Genomic DNA, 19,615 nt, shown 5'->3' on the forward strand with positions numbered 1-19,615 from the left:
TCATTTTCATTGTTATTTTCCATCGCAAATAATTTTTCCATCTTCAAAAATAAATCTAACATTTTCAGGTCCATCTACTTGTTTTGAGATTAAGTACTATCCCGCCCTTGATGTTATCCCTCAAGTTACTTATATCATCAGCTTGTAGTGTTTGTATATCCATTCCACGTCTCTGAGAAAATGAGTTTTATTTGGGCTAACAAGATCATGATCGTTCCGATCAACAAATTGAAAATTTATACTTCCCAGTATAACGATCATTAATTCTCATCATTGCACAAATACTAGTTCTTGTTTTTGGAAGACGAAATTTAACTCTCTCATTTCTTTTATCTTTTGTACCTGCGACCTTGGCAAGCACAACAAAATGCCATATCAATAACCGGGCATCTTTAGGAACAGTGTGCTTTCTAATACCAAATCCTGTAACCCTTGTATATTCATTTTAAAAGTTGTAAGCTTCTTCTTCGCTCTGAAACTTCATACCGATTTTTGAAATTTTCTCTTATGAAATGATTGAATGACATTTATTTATTAGCTTTTATCCACTATTATTTTCAAGAAATACAACGTTTTTTCTCGTTAGGGCAAAAATCTAATTTATCGAGTGGGGTAAGATCCACACAAAGTAATAGACTCCATATCCCAGATAGTAGAAATAAAATATAATAAATAGTTATGAATAAATAGGATTGGTGTTGAACAATTCGAAATTGGAATTGATGACAACTGTTGTGGGGGCAAATGGATAAGTCTGTCAGTATTATTTCTCTAAAAGTAAATCTCTATAATTACTTTACATCAACAAAATCATACTTAACATAATCGTACTGTATTTTTTGTATATAATCAAAGTAAGAGTAATTGAAGAAATTAATTTTAAAAAATTCAATATTGCAACATTCACTTAGGACTTGTTTACTACAAAGAAATAACTTGAATTGTGTGTCCAGTCCAAGCTAATTCAATGTTTACTACACACCAAGCTAGCTCGATCTAATATAAACCCTATGATGAGGAAAATTACATAATTACAGAAATACCCCCTATTTTTGGCAAGCTACATGCACCCTATGACTGCACCCTATGACTGCGCAGGTGGGGCCCAGTGCACAGTGGCAGCAGCGGCGGTAGCAGGTTATGCAGGGGGTGACGTGGCCTGTTTCCATTGGGGCCACGTGTCGCGCATATAGAGAGTACCGTACACGTATAAATATCCTCATTTATGATTATTTAAATACGTTTTCAACACTTACTTTTACCGCCATATTTGTCCTCTCATTCTATCTCATTATCTTATGTTCGACCCCCACCTTTTCCTAATTTAAGCATCGGAGGGCCATCGTCGAGGGCTTTTCGGCTAGTCTTACGTTTGCTGTGTTCTCATAATCCACTTCAGGTAACTTAAAAGAGGGATTCAGCAATCTCAACCCAGCGATCCGACCTAGCGACTCAATCCGGAAATCCTAATTTTGAGCGACCTACATCACCCTATATAAAAAACAGTAAATTACACTCCTTGCCATATAATATATAAATAAATGTTGTGTTATTAATTCGTATTTAATTCAAATCTATATTCGATATTACAGATCCATCCTAATCTATATTTAGTTCAAACCCCGCCTTAATTAATTTGATAACATTTGAAATAATATGAATAACTTGGCCCTGTTTGGTTTTATTTTTTAATATTCATTTTATGTTCATAGTTTTTATTCTTAATAAATTTAGTTTACAATTAGTTTATACAAAATAGGTTGATGTGTTTTTTTATTTTCAATTCATGCAATAAATTTGATTATAATATTTTTAAATATATAAATATTTATTTTAATCAAAGAACAAAAATTGACAAAATATTTAATCTTATGTCCTTTTCAAAATAAATTATATTAATTATTTAGGTTGCAGTTCATAGGAAATAGTACAGGATTTATCGAGTTACTATTACATAATTAAGAAAAACTCGAGTGCAATAACTATGACTCATTGACTATAGAGTATTAGAATTGGGATAAAAAAATATATATATGTTCTACACAAATTGAATTTATGTCTAATTTGATAGCCGCTACATGTAAAATAATATATGAAATATCAAATTCTGTTTATATTTTGTGAATTTAATCCATTTTAGTTTATGAAGTAATATCTAATTAATTGATATCAGTATATATTTTTCGACCAATCAAATGATGCCAAATGTTAAATTATCATGTTTTCGACAATTAAAATCATATGGTCTAAAGTAAAAAAGTGTAACTTAATAATGTGGAAATTAAATCATATGTGGCAAAATTAAGGAAATAGATATCAACCAAATTATGAAGGGTGAATCAAATCGTGCTACTTCGTTAAATAATAAGTAAGAGCGCAAGGAAGAAATTTCGAAATTCTCTCTAAGTTGAAGGAGATTCACACGCATTAAGGGTGAGAATTAAGGCGTCCTTCACCAAAATTATCAAATTTAAATTTCTAATTCATGATTGAGGTGATAAACTCACGATATTAATGTTATTGAACACCACAAGTCAGCATTTATGAAAAATCGAAGTGTTGATCCCACCAAGAATTAATCTTCAAATCCAGATCACTATTTTCCAAGTTATTGGTTTTAATTCAAGATCTAATGAGTTGATAAGAAACCCTGGAACCAGCAAAATTGAAGGTTCGAATCAACTTTGAAGGAGATGAAATGTCAAAGCTTTGATTTGAGAGACTCTCTTTGGAGGGTGGGGGGCACTGAGTTGCAGACGTGATTTTTATTTGTCTTGCCCTAATCTACCATAAATTTTCTCCAAACCTAGAACCCTAAATATTAACGCACCCAAAATTATACTAAAAATCAACAAAATTGAAGAGAAAAACACGGTAAATTGTGCGACAGGAGAGTGTAGCAAGCGAGAGGATGTCTCTACAAGACGAAGCGCTGGATAATCCCCCCCCCACACCCGCATTTTGTTGGTTTCTTTTATTAGTAAGATATATGTGTCATATGAACTTGAACACTATGAATCTTGTTCTTTGGTTAAATCGAGTTAAATGGAGATAGACGAGGACAAATTCTTGTACTCATACATGATTTTTTTTTTTTTTTTTGTTTGATTCGGCAGAAAAGGGGCTAAGAGAACTATAGGAGGCGATTTGAACTTCAACCGTCCTAGAAGAACGCCACCAATTGCACCAGCCGGAGGAGGTATTAACATCACACACCCATCCCTTTTGCAAGAAGCCATCCAAGAGTTGCACTTTCACTTTCAACACGACAGATGCCACTCCAACATTGTTTTAAGGTCATTGACAAGGATGGCCAAAAGTATGTGGCCATGAAATATTTGGAGGATGCCAAGACTGGAACATGATGCAAAGAGGAAGGAAAAAGTGTAATAGCCCATAATGGATCATTATTGTTTTTGAGAAAACTAATTTCAAGATTGAACCTCAATCATTTTGTATTATGCAATCGGCATTCACTGAAATGCAGAAATTTGTGTTTTGAAAGTCAATTCATTTTGTAAAATCACTGAACCTTCAGTTTGTTGAGTTCAATCAATGGCTCTTTTGGTATAATTCTCTAACTTGCTATTTTGAGGTGGACATGGCAACCAACAGCTTGCAAATTAAGTTTTGAGGTACAAAAATGTTGGTGTGAGCCCTAACTTCCATTCCTCCCTAATAAAAGCATTTTTGTCCCACCAAACAAGCCAACACGTGCACTATCTAATGACCATGTCATTCTTCCGTTAAAAATTGGATGGAAAAGTAGCTTGGGACTAATATTGAGAATTTTTTAAAACGTAAAGAACTAAATGTGAGAAAAGTCTAACAAATAGGACCAAATTAATATATGAGACGAAAAATGCAATTTTTCTTGTGATTGTTCAACTCGTCATTGACGTTGTCGTAATTCCTTTGCATTCAAATTGATCACTTTCGGACAAGTTATGACGGAATGAATTTATTACACTTTATGCAAATAAGTTCAAGGTCATGGATCGAAATATGTACTATGTAAACATTTGTATGTCTTCGTTAGAGGTGAGTTATGGTACATAAAAATCATGGAAAATTAGTAAAAGATATTTAAGAAAACTAATAATATTTATTTTTCTACCAATATTATTCTACACATGCACATTTAGAATTAGTAAAAATTGTTTAAGAAAATTATCAGCTCAAATATGTTTTTTATTACATTTATGTTTTCTTTCATCCAATTAAGTAAATATAATAAAAACTTAAACTATACATACGCATCGAATATGCTTCAATAACTAACAAATAGATAATCTTATACACAATACATAAACTCTGCAATAAAAATTGTTCTGGCTAAAAAACAAAAAAAAAAAAACAAACGTATCTTTCAGACATCCTATATTATTACAAAAACAAACATAATGTTTTCTTTCATCCAATTAAGTAAATATAATAAAAACTTAAACTATACATACGCATCGAATATGCTTCAATAACTAACAAATAGATAATCTTATAGACAATACATAAACTTTGCAATAAAAATTGTTCCGGCTAAAAAACAAAAAAAAACAAATGTATCTTTCAGACATCCTATATTATTACAAAAACAAACATAATCAAATTTAAAAGAAGGGATAATTACACTCCCCTCTTTTAAAGCTTGGTGTAATTACACGTAGATTTTCTGTATTTTAAAAAATTATATTTAGTACCCTTGAGGTATGCTTCGATCCAACAAATAAGTCCACTCATCAGTTAATCAAATTTTATTGAATTTATTAATATTAACAAAAAATCGAATAAAAGTCTATATTTATCACGATTGACTTATTATTGATTTATTGTAAGTCAAATAATTTATATGATCAAATTATCCTTCTACATCTTCACACATTAATGCATATGATAGTATATTTTTACTGTTATAAAGGAGTTTAGACCCAAAAAAAAGTTTTTTTAACTTGCAATAAGTCAATTGATGTTAAATATCAATTTTCATTTAACTTTTTAATTAATATCAACAAATTCAGTGGATTTATAATAATGGATGAACCTATTTATTAGACGGAAGCAAATATCAGGATTACTAAATATAATTTTTTTATCATAAAAAATCTATTTGTATGTACCAAATCTCACGAGAGGGGAGTGTAATTATCCCTTAAATAAATCCAAACAAAGCAACTACTACATAAATCCGTGCTATTTATTAAGGCACAAAGTTATAGAGTAATTAATTTGAAAAACAAAATATAGAAGGTCTAAATGCAACTTTACTCTTTTTTTTTTGAATAATTATATTTACACCCTTTAACTATGGCTTGTTAACACAAATCATCCTTATCTTTTAGATTATTTCACATACACCCACCAAAATATCATTATCACCACACAAGCCACCCTTTACTTTTTTAAAAAATTATACACACACACCTCCTAAAAATGTTAGCATCATTACATAAACTGTCCCTATTTTTTGACTGTTAGGGAGAATTTATATAATTATGCAAAAAATAAGGGTAATTTGTATAAATAGATCATCGATTATGGACTGTAAATATAATTATCCCTTTTTTTAAAAAAAATAACTATATCTTTTAATTAATTGGTTTTATCAATACTTTTTTATTCGTGTACATTTAAAATTAATTTATTTTATTAATTTTGACCAATTATTCATTATCTTTTTTATTTGATTAAATAAAAAATAAAATAAATTATTACATTACGCACACATAGCGAGTCAATAATTAATAAATGTGATAATTACGCTCTTATTCCTCAATTTAGTTTAATTACATGTAAACTCCTTCTGGTTTGAAAAATTACATATAGTATTTTTGAGGTTTGCGTTCCGTATAACAAATAAATCCCTTTAGTCAAAATTTACTAAATTTGTTGATGCTAACAAAAAATCAAATAAAATACCATATTTACCTCGAGTGACTTATTGCTGATTTATTTAAAGTCAAGTAAATCTTTTTATGATCAAATTTCTCTTATACATCTTAACACATTAATGGTAGTTTAGTCAGAAAAATTTTATTTCACCTACAATAAATTAATAATAAGTCAATCAAAGGTAATTTTTGAAACCCACACCATTCATAGAATCAAAGAATTAAGTGGGTAGTAGGTCAAGAGTGTTTCTCTCTGTAGAAAGAATTCTCTCTAGAGTGCCTCAACCTTGATTTGCTCTTTAACGAATCTTCTTCAAGTTTCTGCAAATTTTGGACCGATTAAACGCATCTACTTGCGTTGCTCTTCATTTCTACTGAACAATTTTTTAGTTTTGAAGCCGTCTTGCCGGCTGCAAAGCCTCCACCGACTTGTGTGAAACAGTTTTCGCTGCCTTCCAAGTCTCAACTGCAGGTTCTTTGCTTGTTGTTCCGATGAAAGTTTCCTGCAAACTGCAGCCGTTTGCTGCTACCGCTGTGCACCTTCCACCATTTTCTCCAGCCATAATCATTCTAGGTGGTCAGAGGGTTCGAATTTTGAATTTCTGGTGATCGGAGGGTTTGAATTTTGAATTTCTGGGTGCTGCATTTTCTGCCCTGTTGCTGCCATTTTCAATATTCTACTACCGCTGTGCACCTTCCACCTTTCTCTCGGGCCAAAATTCGGTGGTCGGAAGGTTTGAATTTTGAATTTCTGGTGGTTGGAGGGTTTGAATTTTGAATTCCTGGGTGCTGCAATAACTACCCTACTATTGCTATTATTCTGCAGCAGTTCCAAGTTTTGATACAGCCATTTCACACCCACTGCCTGCCATGGCCAAAACCTGCGGCGGTTGCTGTTGTATGCTAGCACTCCGACCATCCACCAGCAAGAGCCGAATCTGCTGTTGCAATCGTCCGACAGCCGGCCGACCAGCAACCTGACCCTAACACCACTTTCGGTAAGGTTAATCCTTCTGGTTTTAGTGATTTTATCTCTACCCCCTCCTTTACCACTAAGAACGATGCACTGAATGCAATTGCTTCCCGGTTGGAAGATACACAACCGAAAATAGATGCTCATGCTGATGCTGGCAAGAAAGTCTCTTTTGCGGGCTTGTTCAGCACCAACCGTAAGCTCACCGATAAAAATAAACTCTCCAAATTTGCGGTTGATGATGGCCCACTCACCTTGGGGTCCAATGATTTGCTTGATGTCCGATCCAAACTGATTTCTGCCTCGTCGGCTACATTGCCGGCAAGTTCCCGGGACTGAAGGCGATCCGTGCACTTCCACAATCTTTGGGATCCAGCTTCCAACAACACGAGTGTGACTGGTTAATTTTTCGATTTGAACGCGAGGAGGATAGGGAGCGCATCTTGGCCGGTGGGCCCTATTTCATCTACGGTCGGCCCCTCCTTTTCAAGCATATGCTGGAATGCTTCGAATTTAAGGAAGATGATAAAAGTCTCATATTGATTTGGGCCACGCTTCCTTCACTCCCCCTTGAGTGTTGGCATCCTAACGCCCTCGGCAAAATTGATTCGTGACTTGGGATGCCCGTTGTCATGGACTCATTAACAAGATGGAACGGGTCTCATACGCCAGAATCCTGGTCGAGGTGGATGCTTCGAAGAAACTCATTGATCAAGTAGATTTGTTTTGCCAAACAGCGTAACCCGTAAGCAGCTGGTCGTGTACGAGTTCACGCCCAAGTTCTGCACTGCTTGCAACAAGTTTGGGCACTTGCATGAGGCCTGCCAAGGCCCTCAACAACATGTCATTCCTGCCGCAGCCGCTCCCGTTGCTACATCTGTTAAGCCGACAGCCAAACAAGCCTAAGCCTGCCGAATGGACGATGGTGCAAAGGAGAAACAAGGGCAAGGCCATTAAGACCGTGAAACCGACATCAGAAGTGCATCGGTCGACTTCTCCACCGATCGGCAAGGTGAAAAAGGGACAGCCATCTTCGAAGGCACCGCAGCTTAGGTACCCCCGCCGGTTTCGAAGGCATCGCAGCCAATCAAACTTAGGACGAATGAGGTGCCCTCACCGGCAGATTCAACAAGCTCATCATCAAACCCTGATTCCCCGACATCCACACAGCATGAAATGCCAGGGGCTAAGACAGCTGATTTTACATTGGAGGCTAGAAAACCGAAGAACCGGTGTGGAGGGGAGTCCCCTCCTCTATCCTTATGAAGGTTGGTTTTTGGAACGTGAGGGGGACCGGCCTCTCAAACACAATGAGGTAGCCCACCTCATCAAGAATAATGAGCTTTGCCTCTTAGGCATTTTGGAGACAAAGCTTGCAGCATCTATGATTCCGAAGATCCTTAGTTGCTCATTCCCGGGACGGTGCCAAATCAACAAATTTGACACCATTGTCGGTGGACGCATCCTTGTGTTTGGAGCCCAATAGTCATTGACATTCAACCAAAGGATATCTCTCCCCAAGTGATCCACTGTCGTGCCACGAATAAGTCTTCTCAACTCTCCTTCTATATCTCATTTACATATGGCTTATATTCAGTTGTCAATCGAAGGAGTATGTGGGAGAAACTTACAGATTTGGGACAGACGATGAGCATGCCATGGCTCATTATGGGTGATTTCAACTATGTGAAATCTCCCGAGGAGAAACAGCTTGGAGTGGCCCCGACTTCGTATGAACTCAAGGATTTCGTGGACTGCTGTGTAGCGCTTGGATTGCTTGACGCCCCCACAACGGGCTGCTATTACATATGGTATTCCAACAAGGACAGCAACCCGGTGTGCTGCAAACTTGATCGGGTCCTCTACAACAACGAATGCCTCGAGACCAGTTTACATTGTGGCGCCCACTTCAACCCACCGGGATGCCTATCAGACCACTCCTCAGGTATTGTCACTATCTTCGATCATTGTCCCACTAAGCCAAAACTGTTCCGCTTTTTCAATATGTGGGCAGGCCATCCAGGCCTTTTTACTACTGTTGAACAACGATGGAACTTGAATGTGGAGGAAACGCCACAATTCAGCCTTTGTAAGAGACTGAAATCACTCAATGGCGCACTGAAAGCTTTCAATACACAACACTACAGCCACATCTCCACTAGGGCCAAAGAGGCTGACCTTGCCCTGCAAGATGCTCAGAACCAGCTTGAAAGCAATCCGGGAGATGTAGCGCTTCGGGACTCTTTGGGAGATCTCAGGAGGAAGGTCGTTTTTCTTGTTGAGGCCGAACGGCACTTCTTCTACCAGAAAGCCCAAATCCACCACCTCAAAGAGGGGGACCGAAATACCAAATTCTTCCACGATATGGTGAAAAGGAACGCTAGTAGAAACTCCATCACGGCAGTCACTAGAGTTGATGGGAGTATTATCACTGTTGCCGAGGATATTGCCCAAGAGTTCGTTGGTTACTACACATCACTTTTGGGCACCGAGGCTCACACCATCCCAGTCGATGACAATGTGTTCGATTGGGGCCCCAAACTCTCCTCCTAGCATACCGTGGAACTTTGCAGGGAAGTCACGGCACTGGAGGTCAAGGAAGCCATCTTCAATATTAGCGACAACAAGGCACCCGGCCCAGATGGTTATTCATCATGCTTTTCAACAAAGCATGGAATGTGGTGGGCGATCAAGGATGCAAGGCCGTCTTGGATTTCTTTAGGAGTGGACAGATGCTACGGCAACTCAACCATGCCATCATTGCCCTCGTGCCCAAATCAGAGCATTCCACCTCTGTTGCAGACTACCGGCCGATTTCGTGCTGCAACGTCATCTACAAGGCCATCACGAAAATTATCTCAGACCGGCTCGCCCCCGCATTGGAGCACTTAATAGACCGCTGCCAAGCTACATTTGTTGGAGGATGCAATATCACAGACAACATTTTCTTGGCCCAAGAAATGGTACAGCAGTACTCGAGGAAACCGATTTCACCTCGATGTACTATCAACATCAACCTTCGTAAGGCATTTGATTCGGTCTCATGGACATTTCTCTCCCGAGTACTCCGCGGGTATGGTTTCCCCCAATGGTTTATATCTTGGATTATGGAATGCGTTTGCACTTCTTCCTTTTCAGTGGCTTTGAATGGTTCCCTCCACAGGTTTTTTTTGGGGAAGAAAGGCTTAAGGCAAGGAGACCCGATGTCGCCGGCCCTCTTCCTTCTTAGCATGGAATACCTCTCTCGACTGGTCAAGAGGAAGACTTCCAGCTCAGACTTCAATTATCACCCAAAATGCGAGAAGTTAAAAATCATGCACCTCCTCTTTGTCGACGACCTGATGCTTTTCTCTCGAGGAGACCTTCCATCTATCCACGTCTTGATGGAATGCCTGCAAGAGTTTAGGGACGCATCCAGCCTCTCCGTCAATACCTCCAAGTCATGCATTTTTACAATGGGAGTCCGGAATGAGGAGCTAGACAAGATTCTCACTCCTACAAGCTAACGAGAGGTGAGATGCCGATCCGGTACCTTGGCATTCTACTAGCGCAGATAAGCTTTCAGTCAACAACTACTCACAGCTTGTGGATCAAATTGCCAATTGCATTTCAAAGTGGAAGTCCAAATCCTTATCTTATGCAGGCTGATTGGAACTTATCCGTTCGGTTATTCAGGGCGTGGAGTGCTTTTGGCTCCAAGTTTTCCCTCTTCCAGCGGCGGTCATTGAGAAAATTCACCGACTTTGTAGGAATTTTCTATGGAACTCTAGGAGGGCACTAGTCGCTTAGGAGGAAATTTGTCATCCCAAGGAAGAAGGCGGTCTCAGTATTAGGCACATTCAATCATGGAACGTTGCGCTCCTTGCATGCATCCTATAGAACATCCACCGCAAGGCAGACACGTTGTGGGTGCAGTGGGTCAACGGTGTCTACCTTAGACGTGCCTCGATTTGGGACTGGCAACCGAAGAAGGGGGATTCCCCACTCCTTCAACTGCTTTTGGGTCGCAGGAGGCAGCAATTGAACATATGACAGGATGGGCTACCACTAAGGGTCTCCGAACGTCGAAAGCATATGAGTACTTCAGGCCGAAACTTACGAAACAGCCTTGGAAAGCATCTATCTGGAAGGCTTTCATCCCACCGAAGTACTCATTTATTATGTGGCTTGGCCTGCGCGGCAGGTTAGCAACAAGGGACAGACTTGGGTTCTTCCATGATGAGAATTTGTGTTCACTTTGCATCAACACCAAAGAATCGGCTAAGCACCTTTTCCATGAGTGTCCGTTCAGCAACTTCGTTTGGTCACATATCCGAAAATGACTTGGGATTAACCGATGTATGTCCACCCTGCACAGTGCGGTGAAGTGGCTCAAGAAGGAGAAAACTGGCTCCTCCGTTCATAACAAAGCACGACACCTAGCTTTGGCATGCACGGTCTACACCCTTTGGAGGCATCGCAATGAAGTCATCTTTGAGGGCGCAAAACCCAGTCCCGAGGGGCTTATTATTTCAGTCAAGATCACAGTGTATAGGCTCCTTTTGACACTTTTCACACACGGTTTAATTGCTCTTTAAATTTTAGCGTGGGTTTTTTGTATTGCTCCGGGTATGCCCGGAGTACACTGTAAATATTACTGGATGAATGAAAACTTACATTTCACCCAAAAAAACGTATTAAGTGAGTTATAGGTTACTGATTCAACCGTTGAGTCAACCATGGTCAGACCAATGACGTCATATTTATGACATAAATAATTATTAGTTTAAAAATATTAAATAATAAACAATATTAATATACTTAACAATTTATTTGTTTTTCAATTTTCACTATTTTTCTTTGACATTAATCGTTCAATAGGATATATAATATAATAAAATAAATTTAAAAATAAACTAATAAAGATAAAATACAAGAAATAATACTACATAATGTCAAGTATAACAAAAAATTTGATACACTAAATTATCATAAATAATCAACAGAAATAAAATAGCTGAATTGAGAAGAAAAATTATGATTCTATAATTTGAAATAACATAAAATAGTTATACTTAATAGAAACTCTCCCAATTTAGCATAAATTGCACATTTTCATAAATAATCTATTATCATTTTTCAAAAATAATATAAAAAAATTATGGTACTTAATATAAACAATTAGGAATGGCAATCGAACATGATTTTCTGAGATCCCGACCCTAACCCGCCCCGAATTGGGCGGGTTTGGTACTGATATTATCGTGTTCGGACCGTGTTCGGGTCATAAAATATAGGAACCTGCCGGGTCGATGGATTATGAATTTTGTACCTGACCCATCCCCTAATCTAACTTTTTAATGTTTTTTATTATTTATTTATTTATTCGTACATATTACATTATTAATAGAAAATTATAATATTATAGATAATTTTTTTAAATAATTTTGCATATATCCAACTCTATATAAAATACCAAAAAATAAAATAGTTGGATGTATTATTTCTTTATATAATTTATTTTAAATAAAAAAATTATGCTAAATTGCCTAATTTTATAATGATATTTAGTATTTGTGACGTTTATAGGATTTTATACATAATTGAGAGATTAAATGATAATTATTAAAAAATTTAAATTTAATTATAAATCAATTAGTAGCACCCCCTTCGCTACAAGGCAATATCTACCCTAAATGTCATACTTATGGTAATCCCTATGTTTATATATATAAATGCACATAATAATCTAATACATATGCATACGTAACCCCAACGTCATAACGGACATAATCAACCTATAACATCATATATGCACATCAAACACCACAAGTAGTCCGTTACAAGTAATCTCCATGCTTACGTTCTCTTTATACAAGCGAAATACGATTTGTATTCTAACTAACAAAGAGGAGAAAACTGCATAATGGCTCGACCTGCCTGAATATAGCATGTAGACCTACCCTTCAACATACAGACACCTCAAAAATCTACTTCTAAAAGAAAATGTCAGCAGATATATTAAAATTTGAACGGAGTAAATTGAAGCTCATTATAATATTTGAGAGCAAATTATATTAATTAAGAAGTTAAATATGACGCAATGAGAATTTCTGAAAGGATTTAAAATTTAAGAAAAAAATAAATAAATAAAGAGTAAGAGGGGTGGCAGCCACCCCATTGCCTCACCATTAATCTATATTAATAGAAAAAAGAAAGTGGTTTCATACTCACAAATGATGGTTATGTCACCGCCACACTAATTTTTTGTAAAGTTAAAAATGCCCTTCAACTAATAAGACTAACAACAGCAGCACACAGTACTTGTGCACATAATTTCATTGAATACAATACCATAATTATTCATATTTTTTGAATTGATCAAAAAGTTGAACACATACCACTAACAATTGGAACAAAATATTTTATTTAAAATAATCGCTCTTACAAAAAAGTCATACCAAGTGAAAATAATTGAGTTCTAGGAACTAAAGTGAAAAAAAAAAAAAAGTTTATAAATTAAATCTTTATTTTCACAAAACGATTCAATTTATAGATGTACTCACTTTTCATCTTTCACCTACATAAATAGGGAAAAATTAAAAATGCAATGCACAATAACATTTTGTAAATATGAAACAGTTATCGAATTATACCTTAAATTATGAGTGATATAATTAAATTCTAATTTATGCATTAAGTTTAATTATTTAAATTTGATGAGAAGTTATTAACCCAAAAATAATTTTTTGCAAATTATCTGATAATTAGAGTAAAACCCATCTTTCTTAAACTCAAGCTTCAATAATTATGAAAATGTCCAAAATATTATAAGGCATAACGCAAAGTCTTGGAGATGAACTCAAAATCCGCAGCCAACTCTCAACAGAAACTAAAACTCAAGGAATGTTTGAAATGGACTTTGGAGAGAGTAATTAAATTTGAAATGCTGAAAATTAACAATATGGCGTGCTTCAGCTTCTAACCAATTCTAATCTTCACATTAAACTCACACACAAATCACAATCACATACTGATGACGGAAATTTAGAAAAAGACAAATATATCCCCCAGGAGAAGGGCAAAAATGACTTTATACACCCAAGGGGTTTGACCGAATGTTTGTGCATGATTCTATAGTGAGTAAATATTTAGTGGCATAATTAATGGCCATAATCCCGGACTTTTAGCACATTACATGTAATCATGGGGTATAAATGGAGGAAATGCACACTCGTGTGGAAAGGACAGGTTGAGGTCGTGGGGGACACGTGGCGCTCGTCAGTGTATAGGTTGCATTTAGTATAAGAAGAAGAAAAGCTCTTTTTCAAAGGTAATTTTCTTAGCTACACATTCATAGAGAGAAACATTGACATTTCCGTATCTGATATTTTCTACGAGTGGCTTTACTAACTTGAGCGTTGGAGTATCTTCGTCGGGTTGTTACCCGACTAGATAACGTTTTCTTTCATCCACAGTATCCCAGGGATCGGGAGCGAAACGTAGGCACCGACCCTAAACTGCGATCAACGATTTCGAGCCCGATCACATACAAATTTAGATTTTAATTTATATTATTATATTATTTATTAGTTCATTTATTAAATATAGTTTATATTGATGGATGCCATATTTAATCAAAATACTTTATGAGTTTGACTATGTAAATTAGTGTTGAATTAATAGACCAAATATTTAATTTTCGTTTAAAATCACTTTAGTCCCTCAAGTTCATTTTCTGACTTTACCATCCCTAAATTTTTATTTTTGTCTCAGTTTGGTCCCTCTAACTATTTTTTGGGAATAATGTGGTTGGAGTTTGACTTTTTGGAAGGTAAAATGATCAATTTAAGTTTGATTTTATCATTTTAGTCCTTTAAATTTATAAAATTATCAAATTAGTTCTTTTTTAGAAAGAAAACTATTTTTTTTCGGTAAATATAAATTTCATTAAGTAAAAAGAAAATTATTTTGTTATACTTTTATATGGTGAATATGATGTATATCTTATATGTAAAATAAAAACATTGTGAACATAATGTTAACGTATTGTTTAACACAAAATAAAATAGTCTCTCTTTTTTTCACTTTCAAAAGTAACCAAAAATTTAAAAATTATAAATAAATTTTATAAAACTTATCTAATCTAAAAATATAATAAAAAAATTTAAGTCGATTTATAAATCTAGGTCTAATAAAATTAAATCTTAACAATGTTATTAAATATTAACAGCTACGATTTTGAAGAAAAACTTGATGGAATGTACTTTTAATTAGATTATTTGGTGGATTTCAAATATATATAAGATTCATTATAAGAGGTTTTTATAGATCTTTTTCTATAAAATGTGAGTATGTATTTGGAAAACCTCTTAAAATATATATGAAATCCACCAAAAAATCTAGTTATAAAGTATATTCTACCAACTTTTTGTTCGGAAATCCAGACATTTAGTACATATTATTAAGGTTTAATTTTTTAGATTAATCTTGAACTCTCAACATAAAAAAATTATTGACTTAGGTGTTTCTTATTATATTTTCATATGAGATAAATTTTATGAAATATAGTCATAATTTTGATTTTTTTTAACTACTAAAAAAGAGATTGTTTATTTTAAGTTAAGCAATATATTATTATTATATCACAAGAGTTCAAAGTTTTCATTATTCACATAAGATAATTCCTGCATAAGGGTATAAAACAATGTAAAAAAGTTACTTTTTTTCATATAAAAAAGAATTAATTTGATAATTTTACAAACTTAAGGGACTAAAATGATAAAATTAAACTTATTGACCATTTTATCGTTCAAAGAGTCAAAACTCAGTCAGGTTTTCGCCGAAAAATTATTAGAGGGACAAATGAAGACAAAAGGTAAAGTTTAAGGATGTTAAAGTCAAGAAATGAAGTTGAGGGATTAAAGTGATTAAAAATGAAAACTTAAGGGACCAAATATAGTATTCACCCAATACAATATCACATTTGATTTCAAAAGGTTATAGTTGGTTAATTGAATTACTAGATTTATTAGATTTAATCGTTACCATAGTTAATTTACTCAATTTTATCGGGCCTATTAACCAAATGTGTAATTATATGTATTGGTATTTAACTAAATTATATAGTAATGAGAAATTGATAGAAAAATCATAGAAATACTCAAAAAGTATATTTAAGCAATATTACGGCTATCGGAAGAAAATATGAGACTTTTATAATAATTTAAGTTAGAAATTTTATTGAGAGCATTAATTATAAACATATGATGGGTTTGATAAAACGAACTCTGGTGAACAAATAGATTAATTAAATATATACTTGAAAAACTTAGAAAGTCTAGTTATTTAAAAAAAAAGTGGAACGAATAGTTGAATTTTGATATAAATAGAATATAAAAAGATTGGTGGAAAAATATTATATAATATTGTATTCAAAATTTACGATATTTACAATGTATTGATTATATATACAATAATCTACTATAGAACCTGAGGATAAAGAAGAGGGTTGAGTTGCTCCCTCTATTAGAGTGACAGCTTGAACTTTGAGGTAAGTATAGTTAATTATGTTTATATGAATAAAATATATTAGATTGTTTATATACTTGATCGTGGATGTTGACTATTGGTCTGAATTACCTAGAGATTTGTGAAATTGTTATTGTGTGTTTACCGATGGTGTTGTTGTACAGAAGTCAAATGAATAATTATGTGATATTATAATTGATTGCCGAATGAAATCAAATGAGAAAGTTCTTGACGAGGAAATAATTATTAAATGGAATTGAATGGTGAAGTTAATGATGTTGATGTGTGAATTGGAATAAAAGACTGCTTACCTAACTTGGAGGGGGCATACTGCAATGGCTCATGATAATATGATTAATGACGAGCTGTGTGCTGTCATTGATCAGTGGAGATAATGTGACATATCATACGAGCTGTGTGCTGTGTGATATGAGTCATGATGGAATATCATACGAGTTGTATGTTCTGTGGTATCAGTGATGATGAGGTATTATACGAGCTATGTGTTGTGTGATATCGGAAAAAAACAAAAAAAGTATTGTGGTTGAGATGATGATAGCTTGCAAAGGCCATTGAGTGATGCACCCCAATTTGGTTAAACAGGGCCCTAAAAAAATAAACGATAACATCAAATATTATATCGTAGTTGAGGTTCAATTCTCGTATTAGTTTTGCATGGCTATGGGCATTGAGTACTTTGTGATGGTGTCATCGCATGATATTGGTCCTTTATTGTACAGACTAATTAGCTGTATTTACTGAGTTGAAAACTCATTTTTTGCCACGTACTTTTCAGGATATAATTTGCAGTGACTCATCCAGCTAGAGCTTAAGCTGGTTGTCAGATTTGTAGTTGGATCAACAATATCAATTTGAATCAGGAGTTCTAGCTACATATTTACAAGAATATTAAACTATGACTGATTTGGTATCTTAAGTATTGTAATAGCTAGAAACACCACTTTTGTCTTTTTCATATGTTATAGTGAATAATATTATATTAAGTTTTGATGAAGTATTTATTTGTTTGAGGTTATAAAATATTGATTATATCATATGTCTTCGAACGGGGTGTCACAGTATTACTAATAGAAAAAATTATTTAAATGTATCATTTGTATTATATTACTTATTGAGAAATTAAAAAAATTAGATGAATTTTGTTTTGTTTATATTATATAATTCATTGTATAAAAAAATTATGTTAAAGTACGTACCTAAATCTAAAATGATATTAGTTATTGAAATAATAAAAAAAATAATTAATTGTATTTTTTGTATTATATAATTCATTTTAAATCAAAATCTATATTAAATTACTAAATTTAAAATGATATTGCTTGATAAAAAAATAAAAACTTAGTTGAGTGTATACTTTGTCTTGTACTATTAATTTTATATTGAACATCTAAACTAATATTTAGTTAAATGTATTCTTTGTATTATATAATTCATTTTAGATTAAAAAAAAACTATGTTAAATTACTCAATTTAAATTAATATTATTTAATTAAAAAATAAAAATTTAAATTGGACAAAACATGGTGGATTTGCTGGGCGGATTGGGGATTTTGGCTGGGTATGGGTTCGGGGTTAAGGAAGCAAGGCGGATCTAGGATCCAGGCAAACCCGCCCCGTTGCAATCACTATAAATAATACACAATTTAGAAGAGAAATTAAAGATTTTATCATGTATTTGTACTTGATTATTGACTCTTCACATTCAATCAACCCAGTACCGGATCATATGGTTCACTAGTTGAACCACTAAGTTAACCAATTTTTATTTTTAAAAAAATAGTTTTTTTCCTCCTTCGATTTCTGGTTTCAACTGGTCTGTTTTGTGGCCCAATTGATGATTCGAACAGTGCGATCTTCCGGACCAGATCAAAACATTTAATCAAGGATACATATTAATTTTTATTAAAAAAAATTTTGTTAGTATTTAACAAATTCAATTAATTTTAATTAATTAAATATTTATTTGTTAAATAAATACAAATTTCAAAAATATTATATATAATTTTTTTAAATCACCTTTAATCAATGTGTAATCGCATCAAATTCTAGAAAAGAGAAATGTAATTATGACTTTGAAAATTTACGATGCTTCAAATCTGATTCTAAATCTGGGGTTTGGTCTTTTGCTGTCAATTGTTTCCCACTCCAACATATGTGTCATAAATGGCTGACAGGCCCCAGGAATAGCAACAAATGCTCCAACTCTGCTGTCACTTCCAAAGTGCTTTGGGAGACTGAAAAGATAGCAACAAATCAAACTTTTCAAACTACACTTAATAAACAAACCTCTCTACTCCCATTCTATTCCCTTTTTGCTGTTTTTTTATTATAAATACTTCTTTTAAATAAAAAATAATTACATCGCTTTTAAATTATGAAATGAATATTATTATCTTATTATTGTGGAACTTTTTTAAAAAATATATATGGAAAAGATAAAAAAAATAAAATTAAGAAAATATTAGTTCATAAAAATATTTTAAAGAATTTTACAAAATATATAAAAAATTATAATTCCTAATAAAAAGTTATTTTCCTGAGTTCACTACAAAAATTGGATGAAATCATGGGAGTTAAAACAATAAATTTATTATTAGACAGACGTTAAGATTAAAAAATATTTATAATTTCTTAAATAATAATAAATAACTTATAACTATGTCAAATGTCAGGAAGGTAGTTGTTATTTGTCCTATATTATTTATGAAGAGTTAAATGCCAAAAAAAATTGATGTTTATATTCTTTGATAATCTTTTTAATGAAAACAAAAAAAGCAATAAACCCCCTAAAATTTTAAAGAAAAAGGTTGTGATCCCCTAATGTAAAAGGCCATATTCTTTTTTTTTTTTTGGAGGGAAACTTTTGAAATAACATTGTCCTTTTTTATTATGATTCAGGGAGAATTTTTACTTATTATTATTTTTATATAAACAAAATGCAAGTATTATTTTATTATGACTCCATAATTTTGATTTTTTTTTTAAAAATCACTACTTCCCACATCGGTAGGTCATACCATCATTTTAGAAAAGGATTAAATACATTTTATCTTCTCAATTATTGTCGGTAACATTTATCCTTATAAATTAATGAATATAATACTTTTCCCTCTTAAATTGTTTGATTGGACTAACACGAAAAGAAATATATATGATTTTTCACTATAGTTAATTACTAAAATTAAAGTAGAAAATGATGGATGAAACTAGTTAAATAATTGTATTA

General features: G+C 33.5%; 1 protein-coding gene across 1 annotated transcript; it reads left to right on the forward strand.

Annotated features, from left to right (window-relative positions):
• Positions 1 to 8,505: 8,505 nt before the first annotated feature.
• On the forward strand, positions 8,506 to 9,411 carry LOC105178964. The gene has a single exon (XM_011102548.1). The coding sequence runs from the start codon at positions 8,506 to 8,508 to the stop codon at positions 9,409 to 9,411; it is 906 nt and encodes a 301-aa protein (XP_011100850.1).
• Positions 9,412 to 19,615: the final 10,204 nt, after the last annotated feature.

Source organism: Sesamum indicum, unplaced genomic scaffold, assembly GCF_000512975.1.
Source record: "Sesamum indicum cultivar Zhongzhi No. 13 unplaced genomic scaffold, S_indicum_v1.0 scaffold00112, whole genome shotgun sequence".
In the NCBI taxonomy this organism is placed as follows: domain Eukaryota; kingdom Viridiplantae; phylum Streptophyta; class Magnoliopsida; order Lamiales; family Pedaliaceae; genus Sesamum; species Sesamum indicum.